The sequence below is a fragment of the Lontra canadensis genome, unplaced genomic scaffold (genome assembly GCF_010015895.1).
Source record: "Lontra canadensis isolate GAN:19392208 unplaced genomic scaffold, GSC_riverotter_1.0 scaffold13, whole genome shotgun sequence".
In the NCBI taxonomy this organism is placed as follows: Eukaryota; Metazoa; Chordata; class Mammalia; order Carnivora; family Mustelidae; genus Lontra; species Lontra canadensis.
Genome location: NW_022631007.1, coordinates 12,017,607 through 12,035,502, shown reverse-complemented (window position 1 = coordinate 12,035,502; position 17,896 = coordinate 12,017,607). Strand labels below are relative to the sequence as shown.

Below are 17,896 nucleotides of genomic sequence, written 5' to 3'. Positions count from 1 at the left end.
TTTGGTCTTTCAGGCCAGAAAAAGATACACTTTATTTCTGAAACATCCTGTGGCCCTTACAAAAAGAACAAACCCAAATCTAACACAACTTGAAATATGTTTAATAAAAAAAAATAAACGAACATGGATCGAACAAAATGCCAAAGAAGCCCAAAGAAGAATGGCTCTACAGCTGAAATCTCTAAACCTAGAGCGGACTAGATAAGGGCACAAACAGTTTAAACTGTCACCGATATTACCAAAATGACTACTGATATTATCTACAGCACTAGAGAACATCATCAATCCTTAACACCTGGGGGCTAATACAATAAGCAGGTGCATTTCTTTCAAAATGCACCCCTGCTATAATGGGGGAGAGGTAAGAAGGGAAGCTGAGAGAGAAAGACTAGGGACTAGGTAGGCAAAGTCGAGCATGAATGAACTCATACTATCCACAGGAAATGACACACTGGAAGGCGCTGTCAAGATCAAATAAGGCAGCAGATCTCAAACCTGGAAGCATCACCTGGGAGGACCTGTAAAAACATATGTGTGTTGGCCGCTCACTTGGTGAATCAGAAGATCCAAAGGTGAGGCCAGAGAATTTGTACGCTTTTTAATTCTGACACAAACATTCAGCCAGGAGCTCCCAATGTTGTCTAAATACCCAGTAGATGTCTCACCCTAGACTACCCCAGGAAACAACCTCCAGTCCTCTTCAGAACCTTAGTCAGGAGCAGGAAGAGATGCACCTTTCTCTCCTGAAAATGACTCCTTCCTCTTTCAGGCACCTCAGAGATCCTCCCCACTGCTATGCCAAAATATACTTCAAAGTATTCTATGCTCATGACTCACAGGACTGCTCTTTGGAATAATCCAGAACAAATCTGTTTTCCTCACGTGACAGACAAATGTCTGCAGATAGCTATCATTTTCCTTAAGTCTTATTTGTACATAGAAAATAATATCCCATCATTCCGTAAATACTGCCTCAGGACATTTTCCAATTCAACCAACATCCTGTACTGCCCAGAGAACTGCAGTTTATCAATCATACTTTTTAGAACAACTCACTCCCAAGTCAGAAACAAATAGGGAGTTTGGCACATTCTCTATCCCTTGAATGCCTAATATCCTTCAGTGATTTAAGAAAATTTACTATTTTAAGGTAGCCATCATATTGCTACCTTACTTTTCAACACTATTTTTTATTTTGAAAAACAACTGTTACACTAATATGACAGCACGAGGTGCTCTGTACGTCCCTCTCCCCAGCGAAACTGGTGAAAATTATTTTTCAAAAAATTACTTCAAGCCTCTGGAAATGAACAGAAGGGAATATAGCAAATGCAGAAATTTTCTTTAAGAAAACCTGCTAAAACTCTGTAAGAACTGAGAGTCTGTGGTACTTGTACCAAGATCTACTCTCAACTCCCAATTCAACCAGAACAAAACTTCACTCCAGAAGAGCGTAGCTAAGAACAGAGGCCTCCCTCTCCCTGTCAGCTACCAGTCAGTGGGCTGGCTTCCCGCAAAGAGCACAACACCAGCATTTCCCATGCTGGCTACAGCCACCTGTTGCAAAGGTTAAGTTCCAGGCAAGTACTGCTGAGAAGTGAGGGATCCCTTCTTATGCCTAGCCTCCAACTTGTGGGGTGAAAACTACCCTGAGCACAGTACTACTGGGACTACTAGGGCCCTGGGTGCCACTGCCCTAGCTTAAAAGGTCACCATGCCACCAGGAGAGGCAAGCCAAGAAAATCTGAGGCTACTGCTCCTCCCTCGAGGGCTCAATTTCTAAGCAGGAGTGCCACTGAGAAAAGCACACCACTGTTGCCAGTGCCAGAGCTGTGACTCAGAGGTTTTTGCCTTGGGGTAGAGGTGAGGGAAACAGATTGGACTATGGTTCCTAAAGGAACTGAATTTATTTGTGACAGCGTATGGAAAATGAGGAGTCCAAGCCAAAGGGCACTTTTAAAAACAGTGCAGCCTGGGTGAAAAGCAATTAGGAGATTGGTAGATTAACCTCAGAAGAGGGTAAACTGCAGGCCCCAACTTGGTCTCAGAGAACCAAGAAAAGAGCTGAAAGAAGTTCTAGGGTCAGAACCAATCTCAAAAACAGACTTCAGGAATCATCTCTTCAAAGAAGCCTGAATTTGATGGGATCAGTCTGTGAAGCAATCTGTGCTCCAGGGCACTTCTGAGAACAGTAGAGCAATTCAAGCAGCAACTAGTGGAAGTTAATAGCAACACGTAAAAAAAGATAATCAAAGACAGTCCTGCCAAAAACAGTGATCTGAGAGTGACTGTGGGCAAACCCAGTGATGCGCCTTGCAGCCAAGCAGCAAGCAGCAGCAGAGGGCTCCCTGTAAGGGAGGGAGGGATACACTGGGACTTCACTAAACTAATCCAATCAGTCATAAGACAAATAATGATGGGGCATGCATGACCAGTAACTACCATGTGTTATCAAAAAATTCCAGTTTCCAACAAAATATTAGGAGACATGTAAAGTAACAACAAAGAATGGATTATACACCAGGAAAAAAGCTGGCAACCACCTATGAGAGTGACCAGGTATCAGATTTAACAAAACGTCTAAGATTATAAATATGTTCAGAGAAATAAATAAAACCATGATTACTAAAGGAAGTAGAAGTAAAGGAAGGCATGATGACAATGTCACACCAAATGAAGAATATCAATAAAGAGATAGAGATTATTTTTAGACCAGAAGGAAATCCTGGAGTTTAAAAGCCCAATAACTAAGACGAAAAATCACTAGAGGAGCTCAAAGTATATCTGAACTGGCCAAAGAAATTAGTGAAACTCGTGTTATCAACAGAGATTACACAATCTAAGAAACAGAGAGAAATACCACTGAGTGTGCCAGTATGTGCACAATGCAAATACCAGGAGGAGAGAAAGGAAAAGAAAAATATATAAAGAAAAATATATGAACAGAACCATGATATTTTAAGTAAATATAATGGCCGGTATTTACTTAAAAACATTAATCTACACATCCAGGAAGCCTAACTATGACATGATAAACACAGATCCACAAACATACATTATCATGATAAAAATGCTGAAAGTCAGGGCACCTGGGTGGCTCAGTGGGTTAAAGCCTCTGCCTTCAGCTCAGGTCATGATCCCAGGGTTCTAGGATCAAGCCCTGCATCAGGCTCTTTGCTCAGCCAGGGGCCTGCCCAACCCGCTCCCCACCCCACCCTGCCACCTCTCTGCCTATTTGTGATCTCTGTCAAATAAATAAATAAAAAATCTTAAAAATGCTAAAAGTCAAAAAAGAGAAAATCTTGAAAGCAGAAAGAAGAAAAATAAATTGTCACTTACAAGGGAATCAGCATAAAATTAACAGCTGACTTCTCATCCGGAATAATGGAAGCCAGAGAGCAGTGGGATAAGATACCCAAAGTCTTCACAGAATGAAATTATCAACAAGGAATTCTATATCCACTAAAACTCTTTCAAAAATAAAGGTGAAATAAAGACATTCCCAGATAAATTCAGAGAATCTGTTGCTAGCAGACCTCCCTTACAAGAAATATTAACGGGAAGTTCTTCAGGCTGAAAATAAGTGACCCCAGAAAGTAATACAAATCCAATAAAAATACAAAGCAAATGCACAAAACAAACGTGTGGTGTGTGTAGAGTGCATGTGTATATAAATATAAAATTGGTGTGTGTGTCTAAATAAATAGATAGGACAGACAGTTGGGTTTGTAACAGAAATCTATTATGATTGTCAAAAACAGTACAAAGGAGGTGAGTGGGAAAGAAGCAGTACTGGGCTAAGTAAATGACTTCCTATGTTAACATGAATTCACAGGTACAAATGAAGTAGAGAAGAGAGAATAAATAAGATTATTTAATAAATATATAGTGATTTAAACCATTAAAGAATTAAAATATGGGGCGCCTGGGTGGCTTAGTGGGTTAAGCCTCTGCCTTCAGCTCAGGTCATGATCTCAGGGTCCTGGGATCAAGCCCCACGTCGGGCTCTCTGCTGAGTAGGGAGCCTGCTTCCTCCTCTTTGTCTCTGCCTGCCTCTCTGCATACTTGTGATCTCTATCTATCAAATAAATAAATAAAATCTTAAAAAAAAAAAGAATTAAAATATTACAACAGGAAATATTAATGTAAAAAAAAGCAGTAACAATAAAGGAAGAATAGAGGAACAAAAAAGACAGGCATAAAAAAACAAAGTAAAATGGCAGACATAAATACAATTATATCAATAATATCACTAAATGTAAAAAGATTAAAGAATCCAATCAAAGGCAGTGATTATCCGACAAAAATAAGAGACACTTTACATTCAAAGGTATAAACAGGTTGAAAGTCAAAGGATGGATAAAGATATATCAGGCAAACAGCAAACATAAGAAAGCTGGAGTTTCTATATCAGAATCAGATAAAATATACTTTAAAACAAAAATATACTGGGGTGCCTGGGTGGCTCAGTCAAGTGGCAGCTGACTCTTAATCTTAGCTCAGGTCTTTCAGGGTCATGAGTTCAAGTCCCATGTTGGGTTCATTGTGGGCACGGAATGTACTTTAAAATAAATGCTATTAGAGATAAAGAGAGACATTTAAGTATAGTAAAGAATCAATTCAGCAGGAAGATTCGTGTAATAAATCCATACATAAATATATATTTGCCATACAACAGAGCACTGAAATACATGAAGAAATGACAGAAATTATAGAAGATACAGACAATTCAGTACCTTGACAATATTTAGACAATAATACTTAAAAGACTTCATTAACTTAATACTCCACTTTCAGTAATAGACAATTAGGTGGAGATCAGCAAAGATCTAGGTGACTTGAATAACACTATAAACTGACTGGACCTAAAAGACCTCTATATAGAACACTCCAGCCAACAACAGTAGAATACACATTCTTCTCAAAGAAATATGGAACATTCTCCAGGACAGACCTAAGGAAGGTAAAATAGGACACAAAACCAACTTCAATAATTCATTTAAAGGGAAAAATAGGGGCACCTGGCTGGTTCATTTGGTATAGCATGTAACTCAAGCTCAGGGTCACGAGTTCAAGCCCTACAATGCGTGAGGAGCCTACTTAAAATTTAAAAAAAAAAAAAAGAATAAAGTAAAAGAAAAGAGAATATAAAGTATGTTCTCTGATCACAATGAAATGAAAGTAACAAATTTTGGAAACTCACAAATAAGTGGAAATTAAACAAAACACTTCTCTATAACCAATGAGTCCAAAAACAAGTCAAAACTTATGGGTAGCAACTAAAGCAATACTTAGAGGGAAATTTCTAACTGCAAATGTCTATAGAGAAGGAAGAAAGATCAAATCAACAGACTAAACTTCTACCTTAAAATACTAGAAAAAGAGAGCAAAATAAACTTAAAGCAAGCAGAAAGAAATAATAAAATTAGAGAAGAAATTAATGAAACAGATAAAATACAAAAAGATCAATAAAACCAAAAGCTGATTCTTTAAAAAGACCAACAAAATTGACTTAGCTTGACTGTCCAAGAGAAAAGGAGAGAAGACTCAAATTACTACAATAGGAAAGAAAGGAGGACATCACTACTGATGTTACAGAAACAAAAAGGAATATAAAGGAATACTGACCAACTGTCTGCCAATCAATTTGATAACCTATAGATAACCTAGATGAAGAAGATTCCTATAAAGAGACAATCTATCAAAAACTTACTCAAGAAGAAATAGACAAGCTAACAGACCTGTAAGAAGACACTGAAAATTCCACTCAATATTGGCATTTGGTTAGTGGGAACCCACACGGTTTCAACAAGTGTATTGAGAAGTGCTATTTCTTTCTGTTCAGGGCTCATTTACTCCAGCCATGGCATGACGTTTGTCTGCAACAATTGTAAGGTACTCAGATTCTATAAATCCAAGTCTCATTAAAAACTTTAAAAAGAAGTACAATCATCACAAGGTCAGATGGACTAAAGCATTCTATATAGCAGGTGGTAAAAAGCTTATAGTAGATAATTCATTTGAATTTGAAAAATGTACAAATGAACCTGTCAAATATGAGAGCTATGGTATAAAACTACTGATGCAATGAAAAGAGTTGAAGAGATCAAACAGAAAACAAAAAAGCTAAATTTAAAATGAACAGATTAAAGAAAAATAAAGAATTATAGAATGCTCAGGACATCAAAGAAGTCAAGCAAAACATCATTATCCCGGCCCTTTTTGCAGGCAAAGGAAATCAGCTGGAAGAAAAAATGGTGCAGAAATTACAACAGGATGTGGACATGGAAGATATTTCTTAAAAATCTCACTAACCATTTCTATTACCTGCTTAAAAAAAAAAAAAAAAAGATTTATGTATTTGACAGACACAGATCACAAGTAGGAAGAAAGGCAGGCAGAGGGGGAAGAAACAGGCTCCCGGCTGAGCAGAGAGCCTGATGTAGGGCTCTATCCCAGGACCCGGGAATCATGACCTGAGCAGAAGGCAGAGGCTTAACTCACTGAGCCACCCAGGCGCCCCATCTATTACCTGCTTTTGAAAATCTCCTTAGGAAGCTAAATAAGATCACTCAAATGAAAGGTAATTAAAATAATTAAAAATACATCTCCCCTACATTGTTATCTGCAAAACATTAGATACTATGGATGTTAGACTGCATCTCCACTGTTAAGCCTTCACTGACAGTTACATTATTAATTTTTTTAAGATTTTATTTATTTATTTGAGAGAGCTAGAAAGCACAAGTGTGCACACCGGGAGAGGGGCAGGGAGGGAGGAAAAGGGACAGGCAGACTCTGTACTGAGCGTGGAGCCTGATGCTAGGAGATCCCATGACTCCAACCGAGATCATGACCTTAGCCAAAGTCAAGAGTCTAATGCTCAACTGACTGAGCAACCCAGGCAGCCCTGATAGTTACAATTATGTAAGTCATACAAATTCTCTTTGTAAATACAGAAGTGAAGTGTGGACATAAAATGGTCCTGCCAGGGGTGTTGTGGTCTCAGGGTCCTGGGATCAAGCCCTGAGTTGGGCTCTCTGCTGGGGGGGAGCCTGCCTCTCTGCCTACTTATGATCTCTCTCTGTCAAATAAATTTTAAAAATCTTAAAAAAAAAAAAAAATGGTCCTGCCATTTGGATAATGGCACTAAGCAGTATTTATGTAAAACCAAATGACAAAAATTCATGGCTATTGATATGTAAAATAAATTTTCTTTGCAGTTGAAATAAAAAAGAAAAAGTAGGGGCGCCTGGGTGAATCAGTCATTAATCAGTCATTAAGTGTCTGCCTTCAGCTCCGGTCATGATCCTAGAGTCCTAGGATAGAGCCCTACATCGGTCTCCCTGCTCTGGGGGAAGCCAGTTCTCCCTCTCCCATTCCCCTGCTTGTGTTCCCTCTCGCTTTGTCCCTCTCTATCAAATAAATACATAAAAATCTTAAAAAAAAAAAAAGGTGAAGACACAGAAATACTAATCAAAAAACCATCCACAAAGAAAAGCCTAGGTGGTTTAACCACTGAATCTTACCAATATATTTAAAAAAGTAATACCACTTTGGAGCACCTGTGAGGTTGTCTGTCAAGTGTCTGCCTTCACTCAGGTCATGATCCCTACTCAGCAGGGAGACTGCTTCCCCCTCTCTCTCTGCCTGCCTCTCTGCCTACTTGTGATCTGTCAAATAAATAAATAAAATATATTTTTTAAAAAAAGTAGTAATACTACTTTTTCACAAACTCTTCCAAAATATAGAAGAGGAAACATTTCCGAACTCATTCTTCAAGGCCAAACATTACTCTGACACCAAAATAAGACAAAGATATCACAAGAAAGAAAAAATAACTTACAGACCAAAATCTCTTATGAATATGAACACAAAAATCCTGACAAAAATACCAGCAAAACAAGTCCAGCAACATATAAAAATGGAATTATATGCCAAGTAGGATTTATGCCAGGAATCCAACAGTGGTTCCACATCTGAAAATCAATTAATGTAATATACTATATTGATAGAAATGAAACAAAATAGAAAAATGATCATCTCAACAGACATAAAGCATCTGACAAAATCCAACATCCTTTCAGGATAAAAATGCTCAACAAAGAAGGAACAGAAGGAAACTTCCTCAGCCTGATGAAGAACATCTGCAAACAAAAACAAAAATAAAAACCCACAGATGGGGCGCTTGGGTGGCTCAGTTAAAGTTTGTTAAAGCAGCTGCCTTAAGTTCGGATCTCCCTGGGATTGGGCCCTGCATGGGGCTCCCTATTCAGCGGAGAGTCTGCTTCTTCCTCTCCCTCTGCCTGCCACTGGGCCTACTTGTTTGTTCTCTGTCAAATAAATAAATAAAATCTTAAAAAAAAAAAAAAAACAAAACCCACAGGTAACATTAAATTTAACAGTGAAAGACTGGATGCTTCCGCCCCCAAGATCAGATACAAGAAAAAGATATTTAATTAGCTATTTCTATTCAACATTGTACTAGAGGTTCTAGCCAGGACAACTAGGTAAGAAAATGAAATAAAAGATTAGAAAGGATGAAGTAAAACCATCTCTATTTGCAGATGATGAAATTTTGTGTACAGAAAATCCTAATGAATCTGTTAAGAAATATTAATAATAAAGCAGTTCAGCAAGATTGCAGGATATAAGCTCAATATACAAATATCAATATCTATATACTTGCAATCAACAATCTGAAAATGAAATTTTGAAAATTCCATTTTAATTCCATTTCTCTATGAGAAAGCTCATAGAGAGCTTTCTAGGTGACACTGGGCTCGTGCTGGAAAGGACTTAAGAACTTTTTGATTAAAAAACAAAAAAAAATCAAAATACTTAGTAAGTTTAACAGAAGTAATACAAAAGTTATACTCTAAAAACTAGAAAATACTGAAAGAAATTCAAGAGGATCTAAATAAAAATCACCCCATGTTTATGGATCAGAAGACTTAATACTGTTATGCTGGCAAAGCTCCTCAAATTGATCTAAAGAGTCAAGGCAATCTCTTTCAAAATCCAAGCTGGCTTCTTTGTGGAAACTTTAAGATCATTCTACAATCCATATGGAAATGAAAGAGACCCAGAAGAGCCAAACAATCTGGAAAAAGAACAAAGCTGGAGGACTCACACTTCCTAATTTCAAAACTTAAAGCAATAAAATACCAAGATGGTGTATTACTAGCATAATGACAGATGTATAGACCGCTGAATAGAATTCAGAGTCCAGAAATGAAACCACATGTTCATGGTTAACGGATTTTCAACTAGAATGTCAAGGCCATTCAGCAGACAAAGAATAGTCTTTTCAACAAATGGCATAGGACAACTGGATAGTTAGTCACAAGCAAAAGAATTGAAGTCAAATTAATACCTCATACAATTAACAAAAACTAACTCAAAATGGATCAAAGACCTAAATGCAGCAGCTAAAATCACAAAAGTATTGGAAGAAAACATTGGAATAAATCTTCATGGCCTCAGATTTGGCAATAGTTTCTTAGATATGATACCAAAAGCACAAACAACAAAAGAAAAAAATGAGCTTCACAAAAAGGAAAAACTTTTTGCATCAAAGGAATGTAATCAAGGAAGTTTGCATCAAGGAAGTAAAAAGACCACCCAAATAATAGGAAAAATATTTTAAAATCATGTATCTGATAAGGGACTTATAATATCTAGAATAAAGAACTCTTATAACTCAGTAAGACAAACAACCTAGACTAAAAGCAGGCAAAGGATTTGAAAAGACATTTCTCCAAAGATAAACAAATGGCCAATAAACATATGAAAAGATACTTGACATCGTTTGTCACCAGGGAAATGCAAACCAAAACCACAAGCTATCACTTCACACCTACAAGGGTGGCTACAATCAAAACATCAGATAATAAGGATTAATGAAGGTGTGGGAAAATTTGAATTCCCATATATTTCTGGTGGTAATGTAAAATAGTACAGCCACTTTGGAAAAGTCTGGTAGTTTTTCAAACCATTAAACACATAGCTCTCATATGGTCCACCAATTCCACTCTTAGGTTTATACATCTTCATAAAAGCTTGTACATGAATATTTATCTATAACAGCAATATTCCTAATAGCGAAAACAGCTCAAATGTCCATCAACTGAGGAATGGATACACAAACGCTGGCATGTCCACACAGTGGAATATTATTCAGCCATAAAAAGGAATAAAGTACTGATTCATATTACAGTATGAATGAACCTTTAAACTATGCTAATTCAAAGAAGCCAGTCACAAAACACCACATATCATGAGATTATATGTATCTGAAATGTCTAGAATATGCAAATCTATAAAGACAGAAAGTAGATTAGGGGTTACTTGGGGCTGGAAGAACAGGGCATAGGGTGTGACAGCCAGAGAGTATTTTGGGGGGCCTAGGGTGGTACTGAAAATGTTAAAATCTGCATGGTGACAGCTGCACATATCTGAAATACAGAAATTACTGAATTATCTACTTTAACTGGTTCAATTGCATGGTATGTCAGTTGTGTTTCAATAAAGCCCTCTTTAAAAAACTTTTTTTTGGGGCGCCTGGGTGGCTCAGTCAATTGAGAGGCTGCCTTCAGCTCAGGTCATGATCCCAGAGTCCTGGGATCAAGCCCCATATCGGGCTCCCTGTCCTCTTCTCCCTCTGCCCCTTCCCTTCCACTCCTACTCTGTCTCTCACTTTCTCTCTCTCAAATAAATAAAATCTTTTTTTTTTTTTTGACAGTTCATGTAACATTAAGATTTACTTATTTTATTAACATATAATGTATTATTTGTTTCAGGGGTACACGTCTGTGAACCATCAGTCTCATACAATTCATAGCACTCACTGTAGCACATACCCTCCCCAACGTCCATAACCAGCCACCCTATCCCTGCCCCCACTCCCTGCAACCCTCAATTTGTTTTCTGAGATTAAGAGTGTCTTATGGTTTGTCTCCCTCCCAAGTCCCATCTTGTTTCGTTTTTTCCCTCCCTCCCCCCATGGCCCCCCTGCCCTGCCTCTCAAATTCCTCATACGATAACTGACTTTCTCTAATGATTTATTTCGCTTAGAGTAATATCCTCTAGTTCTATCCACGTCGTTGCCATTGGCAAGATTTTGTTTCTTTTGATGCCTGCATAGGATTATTAATCTTAAAACAAACAAACAAACAAACAAAACTCTACAGTCTTTATTGGAAGATAAGAGGCCAAAACCAAACACACAAAAGAAAGCCAGAGAAGTTAGAGATCTGGAAGTCATCTGTGCCTTTGTTTTTCCCTTTATCCCCATATTCTTATCAGTCACCACATTCTATGATGTGGACTCTAAGAACAGTCTTTTGACAGTTTTTTCAGGGCCCTGGAGCCAAAGATCCATGGGTTCTAATACACGACTCTACTTTCAACTCTCAGCTGGACCCAAAGCAAGCTAAAACTTAGTTCCTGAACATTTTTCCTCTTTGGAAGAACATAGCTATCCACACCTAAGCTTTTAACAATGGTTGTGAAGATAAAATGATGTAACACACGAAAAACTGTGGTCTGGTGCTTGACACAAAGCACACTCAATCATTAGTGCTATCTTCAACTCTACCTTTCCAATCCTGCTACCACCTTCCTCTCCTTCACCTGGACCACTCCATCAGCCCCTCACAAGTACCCTGCTGACCTCCAGTTCTGTTCCTTACAAGTCCATCTTCTGTTTAGTTCTCAAAGTGACTAATATTTGCTCCTGCAAATCGGACAGTGTACTATAGATGAAAACACTTCAGTGTCCCACTCTGTTTTACACACCTCTAAGTCCTAATCTTTAATAAGAGTTTATACAACCCAAAATGACACAGACCCTACCCATGCTTCTCTCATACCTCATACCACTTTTTAAATTCCCCCAAACATACCACAGTGTTTCTGCATTTCAGTCCTCTGCTTACACCGTGTCTCCTCTCTCAAAAAACCCCTCCAGTCTCCAAACTCCAAACAAGCTTTCCCTTGTTTTTAATTTTCCCTCCCTAATGACTGAGTTTAAAAAAGTTATCTTTTTCTAGAAAGCTTTTCCATACTTCCCATGTGGATGGTGATTCTCACAAGCAGAAGAATCCACTGGAGGCTTTGTTCAAACACAGATAACTGTGTTTGAACAAAAGGTCATCTCCAAAAGGTTCTGATTTAGGAAGTCTGGGGTGGGACCTAAGAATCTGCATTCCTAACAAATTCCCCTGTGCTCGCACCATGAGAACCTTTACTTCTCTCACTACACTCACCTCTGTATTCACAATTCCTATTTATATGTTGCTATCCCATGAGCTCCCTGAAGACAGGGGATACTAGAACACACTGTTGACCACAGATCCCATGTAGAGTTACTTGGACCCTGCCATTACCTAATTACTCCTATTCCATCATTAATGCCATGACTTTATGGTCACCAAAGGCTTACTATCTAGCAGCCACCAGCTCTGCCTTTGTCCCTCAGATCCAGACAATCACTAAGTCTTGCTGGTTGCCTGGCTTGGTCAGTCAGTAGAGCACGTGACTCTTGATACCTGGGTTGTAAGTTCAAGCCCCACACTAGGCATGGAGCTTACTTAGGAGGAAAAAAAAAAAAAAGAAAATAGTAGTCACATTCAGTACTAAAGAGAGTACACTGCTTTACTGCTACTGATCCAGCCAGTATCCACCTAAAAACACCAGCAAGTAGCTCCTCTGGCTGGCGTCAAGGCTTTACCTTCATCTGAGCCAGCTGCTGCTGCTGTTGCTGCTGCTGCAACCTCCGGAGAGCCTCTTGCTGCTGCTGCCTCTGGCGCAATAACTCCTTCTGCCGCTGGAGCTCCAGCTCTTTCCTCTTCCGCTCCTCCTCTTCGTGCCGGAGTCGGGCTGCCTCCTCTTCCATTCGCAGCCGGTTCTCCTCTAATCGACGCTGGGCTTCTTCTTCTTCCCGGGCCCATTTTGCAGCCTCCTCTTCCTTCCCAGAAGGAAAAATAAAAGAGAATAAAATTTAATTGTGTTTAAAAAAAGTCCAAGTCAGTTCTGAAGGTTTCTATCAAAAAGCTATAGAAGTAACACAGAAAGCAGAAACTGTTTATGATGACATAAGGCAGAGGTAAGTTTTCCTTCAAAAGGTATTTATAGTAGCTACAAAGGCTTGGCATGCTTACTGGATAACATTTCAGTTTATTTGCTAATTTCTTCATGAAAGTAATGCCATTTTGAACATATGTGGTAAGCACTGATCTCTCTAAGAGACAACCACCAACTGCAGCACAATCTTCTGGAAACCGTTCCTATATTGAGGGAGAGCTAGCTTTTCAGGGAGCTCAGCTTGAAAAGCTACCAGGACCTTGAAAGGACAGATTACAGATTAGCAGGAAAGTGTCAACCAGTCCTGGAACCAGAGCAACCTTATAAGACCACTTAATTCCATTGCTGATTCATACCCTCTTGTGGCCCCTGGGTCCTTTGGAACATCTCTCCTCAACCTATCGTCCATCCCTCTACTACTCAGTCCTGTACTTCAGCTCATTGTCCTTCTGCTTTCCTTCTTCAAAACCATTCCAATGCGCCCTCCGGAACTCTCCTCACCCTCCTTCACAGAGTCTGCTTACTCTACCTACAATGTTGTGTTTTTATCCAGACAGCCCATTCCCCTCATTTTCCAAAACTCAGGGCAGTATCAACCACTCTATCAGGACTTTCCTAGCCTTTAGGAGGTAGTCTTCCCCTCTGCCATTTCATTATGTCCAATTAATACCTCATCCTTCTCTGTTTGCTCCTAGTCCACCCATAGCAACAACTATTTCCCATCCAAAAACCATTCCTTTCAGGCTTCTCCCTTGTGGTCAGAGGCTCTGTCACCTTCGACGTCTACACTGCCACATTTCATTTTTTAAGCTTCCAATATAACGAGGGGCACCCACGTGATAGGATTTAGGCCAAAGGGATGTCTGCTGGGAGGCTTCCAGAGAAGGTATTCTTCTGAAACAAAAGCAGCACAAGAGAAGGTTCATTCCCTTGCAGGCTGCATAGGGCATGGTTCCCAAAACTCCTAATCATGAGGTGAAAAATCTGAAGTCAAAGTAGACCCACCAGAAACAGTAGGCTAGAATTCTGCAGAGGACCTGGATCCCTAATGACATCGCTGAGTTACTGCCTTATCTCCTTGACATGGCATCTGTTATTTAAACTATTTTTAGGTGACTATTTTCGTTTTGGAGCTCAAAGCATCCTAACTGTGGCATTTATTTCTTGTACAATCATTACCAACATAGGCTGTGAGCTTAAGGACAGAAACAATTTAAAACTTTCATAGTTCACCCAGAAATAAGTACCGTAACTGGCATATAGTATGCCTTAACTAGATATGTCAATTGTCAAATGAATAAGCCCAATGATGAGCTGTCATACAATCTACCCTTGAGGCCTATCTACCTCTAACAGTACTGAGGTTGCTCAAAGAGTTTCAATCAAGAATTTAGGCAAAAGCAGGTAATGTCTAGCTTGTGTCAATCTACATGTGAAAGTGTGGACTGACCACAGTGATTGATTTCACACAAAGAGTACAGTGTGTGGGGAGAAGAGCAATGTTTACAGTGACAGGCACTGCTTCAGCCAAGTGACCAAGGTCTACACCAGCAGTCATCAGTCCTGTTGATAATATGTATTCTTGATAGAGTGTGATGAAAATGGCACTTTGCCTCTTTGTGATCTACTTTCCAAACACCCATAACTCCAGTTTAATTGTGAGAAAAACATCAGATGAATTCCAATAGAGAGTTACCCTATAACATATGGACCATTATACCTTAAAACTGCCAAAGACCTGAGAGACTGTCATTCGAAGAAGCTGAGGAGACAACTAAATATAATACTGTGGATTTAGGATCTGGGAACAGAAAAAGGACATGAGGAAAAAGTTGAGGAAATGTGAAATAACTATGGATTTTAGTTAAAAATGCATCAGTAATGGTTTAATGTGACAAATATACCACATTAATGTAAGATAACAACAGAGGAAACCATATTATCATCCAGATTTTTCTGAAAATCTAATATTGCCCTAAAAATAAAGTCTACTAATAAAAAAAAAATCTAAGTTCTTAAACATTACAAGGAAATGCTTTAGGGGTTCTGGCTGCCTATAGTGGCAGAATGACCTGGCTGGACTCGAATTGCATAGTGCCCACTGTCACACAGCCTGTGAAAACATGAAGCGGTACTGACTGGCACTTTAGGAAAGTGCGAGTACCCTGAGGCAAAAGTAGTCAACTTGCAGGTCTCACATTTGGTTTTTTAAAGGGTAGACCTTCTTTAGATTTCTCTCTGGTATTCTGGGGGGTTTTTGGTTCTTTGATATTTTGTCTGGCTTTTATAATTACCTGTTTGACAGTCATTACAAAAGTCGTAAGAGTCAGTTGGGTCTCTTCTAATAATTTTCAGTAAAGAGGTTATCCTCATATCCAAAAACTTTCTAATCACAAATCCCTAGCTTCAAAGAAGAAATGAAAAGAGCAAACCATCTGTGGTCACCTGCTTGCGTAATAACTCCTCCTGCTTCCGCCTTTCTTCCTCTTCTCTCCTCCTCTCCTCCAGTCTCCTAAGAGCTTCTTCTTGCTGTTGTCTTTCTTCCTCTTCTCGCTGTCGCCTTAATGCAATTTCTTGCTCCCTTTGGCGTCGCAGAGCTTCCTCCTAAATTAAAAAAGAAAAAAGAAGTGTGGGGAGGGGGGGAGAAAGAAACAAACTCTGGATCCTGATTAATATATCTCATTATAATTTGAAAAGAAACAGATTGTGCTGCTAAGGCTCTATAATAGAGCCTTATTCTTTTTAAATATAAAAAGAATACAACCAAGGATCTAGAGTAAAAAGTAAAGAGAGTTGGGAAGTAGACATATCAACAATTAAAATAATTGTATTTAAAGTATTAGTAGTGGGGCACCTGGGTGTTCAGTTGTCGGACTCTTGATTTTGGCCCAGGTCATGATCTCAGGGTTGAGAGATTAAGCCCCATGCTGGGGGCCATGCTGGGTGTGGAGTCCACCTGAGAGTCTCTCTCTCCCCCTTCCCTTCCTCCTCCCTCTCTCTAAAAATAATAATAATAATAAATAAGATTCTCCCTCTCCCTCTGCCCCATCCCTGCCACTCCCCTACTAATGCACACACTCTTTTCTCTAAAAAAAAAAACCAAATAAAATAAAATAGTAGCAGTTAAATAGCACTACAATGAGTCTATCCTAGTTTCTACATTAGCTATTGCACTTACTAATTAACCCAACAAAGGGCTACATGAGGCCTGAGGCTTGGTTTCACTTTGGTACCATTAGTCCTTATCACCCCTTCCCCCCACGCCACCCCACCAAAATCAACTGAGAACCCAGAAAATAGGTCAAATCAACACAGCAACCAGAAATGCCTGGTGTGATAGAAGTAAGTTCTCTAGTCAAAAGTACTGAGCAAAGCTGTGTATTCTAGAATGTGTTCTGAAAAACAAAGTCTCACATGTCAAGTATAAAGAAAAGGGTCTTGGCTGCTGGGGTGTTTCAGTCGGTTAAGTGGCTACCTTTGGCTCAGGTCATGAGCTCAGGGTCCTGGGATGGAGCACCTCATCGGGCTCCCTGCTTGGCAGGGAGCCTGCTTCTCCCTCTGCCCCTCCCCACTGCTTGTGATCTCTCTCTCTCTCTCTCCCTCCCTCCCTCCCTCAAATGAGTAAAATCTTACAGAAGGGAGGAGTGTGTCACTGTCAAAATAATTTAGGAAATACTGAGCAATACAGAATTAAACTGATTTCTTCACTGTACTACTTCTTAGAGCCCTTACATGCTAGTGTAGAGAGAGCAACTCTAAGAAACATTAGTAGCTCAAACCTAATCTCAGCACAGACCTTTTTGCTTTTCAGAGTACTTCTCAGGGCCAACAATGGGTATAAAATGTGAGATGAACTTTGGGGCTATTACAGAGCGGACTGTTTCAACTGGGATTTATAAAAATTCCAACAGAAAAGTGGGTCCAGCACATTAACAGAGAATTCCAAAAACTAATATAAATAGCCAAAATGCATGAAAACTATTCATCGTCACTGGTTATAAATACTTAAGCAAAAACCTAGTTACTTCCAAAATTTAACTTGAAAATATTCAAAAGAAATCAACTCTAGTAATTTATCAGGACTGAAGCTACTACCCCCAGGGGCTGCTACTGGGTCACAGATATTTCTTCTAAAGAAATGAATCTCCTAATGCTCTAATCCCAATCCTGCTATTAATTCCCTCTCAAACTCAGACAGACCATCTCCCGAGAACCATGAACGCAGTCAGGGCTAAATCTGGGGTCCGTGTTCTCCGAGGTATACCTGTTTCCTTCGGGCAAGCTCTTCTTCCTCTCGCCTCTTCCTTTCTTCCTCCTGCTGCCTCCGAAGAATTTCCTCCTGTTGTCTCCGCAGTTCTTCTTGCCTCTTTCGTTCCTCCTCTTCCCGTTTTGCCCTCATTTCTGCCTCTCTCCTCTCCTGTTCTAGCTGTGATTATAAGAAAATACTCTTAGAAACCTGAAGCCAAGCACAAAAACACTCCAGCATCACTGACCAGTACCATCAGGAGTAGCTAGAAGATGCAGACACTACACCATTCACAGTTGCTTGTCCTGCGAGTGAGGGATGAAACCAGCTCTGGAAGGACTCGGCTCTGGTATGTCGCAGCAGAACAGTGTCATGCTCTTCAAAACTGCATGGACTCTCCCCCAACATTTACCTACCTCCTCACTACCACACCCCATCTCTTAGACATGGGAGAAAGTGACCACCAGGAGAGTAACATCAGAATTTTCTTGGGGTGGCACTTTTGTTCAACCCTAAAAGGATTTTCTGATTCGAGATCTGTGTCTACAAAGTGTCTGTAGCAAT

At 39.5% G+C, this 17,896-nt stretch overlaps 1 protein-coding gene and 1 pseudogene across 9 annotated transcripts in view; one reads left to right on the top strand and one right to left on the bottom strand.

Moving 5' to 3' along the window:
- The window catches only part of GIGYF2 (GRB10 interacting GYF protein 2), a 145,754-nt gene that overhangs the window by 18,002 nt on the left and 109,856 nt on the right, over positions 1 to 17,896 (bottom strand). For all 9 annotated transcript variants that reach the window (XM_032857500.1, XM_032857502.1, XM_032857504.1 and 6 more), the window contains 3 exons: positions 17,351 to 17,512; positions 15,532 to 15,690; positions 12,734 to 12,970 (listed from right to left, as the gene is read on the bottom strand). In XM_032857500.1, coding sequence (XP_032713391.1) covers positions 12,734 to 12,970; positions 15,532 to 15,690; positions 17,351 to 17,512 — 558 coding nt within the window. The remainder of the gene's footprint in view (positions 1 to 12,733; positions 12,971 to 15,531; positions 15,691 to 17,350; positions 17,513 to 17,896) is intronic.
- LOC116867912 lies at positions 2,509 to 6,302 on the top strand (annotated as a pseudogene).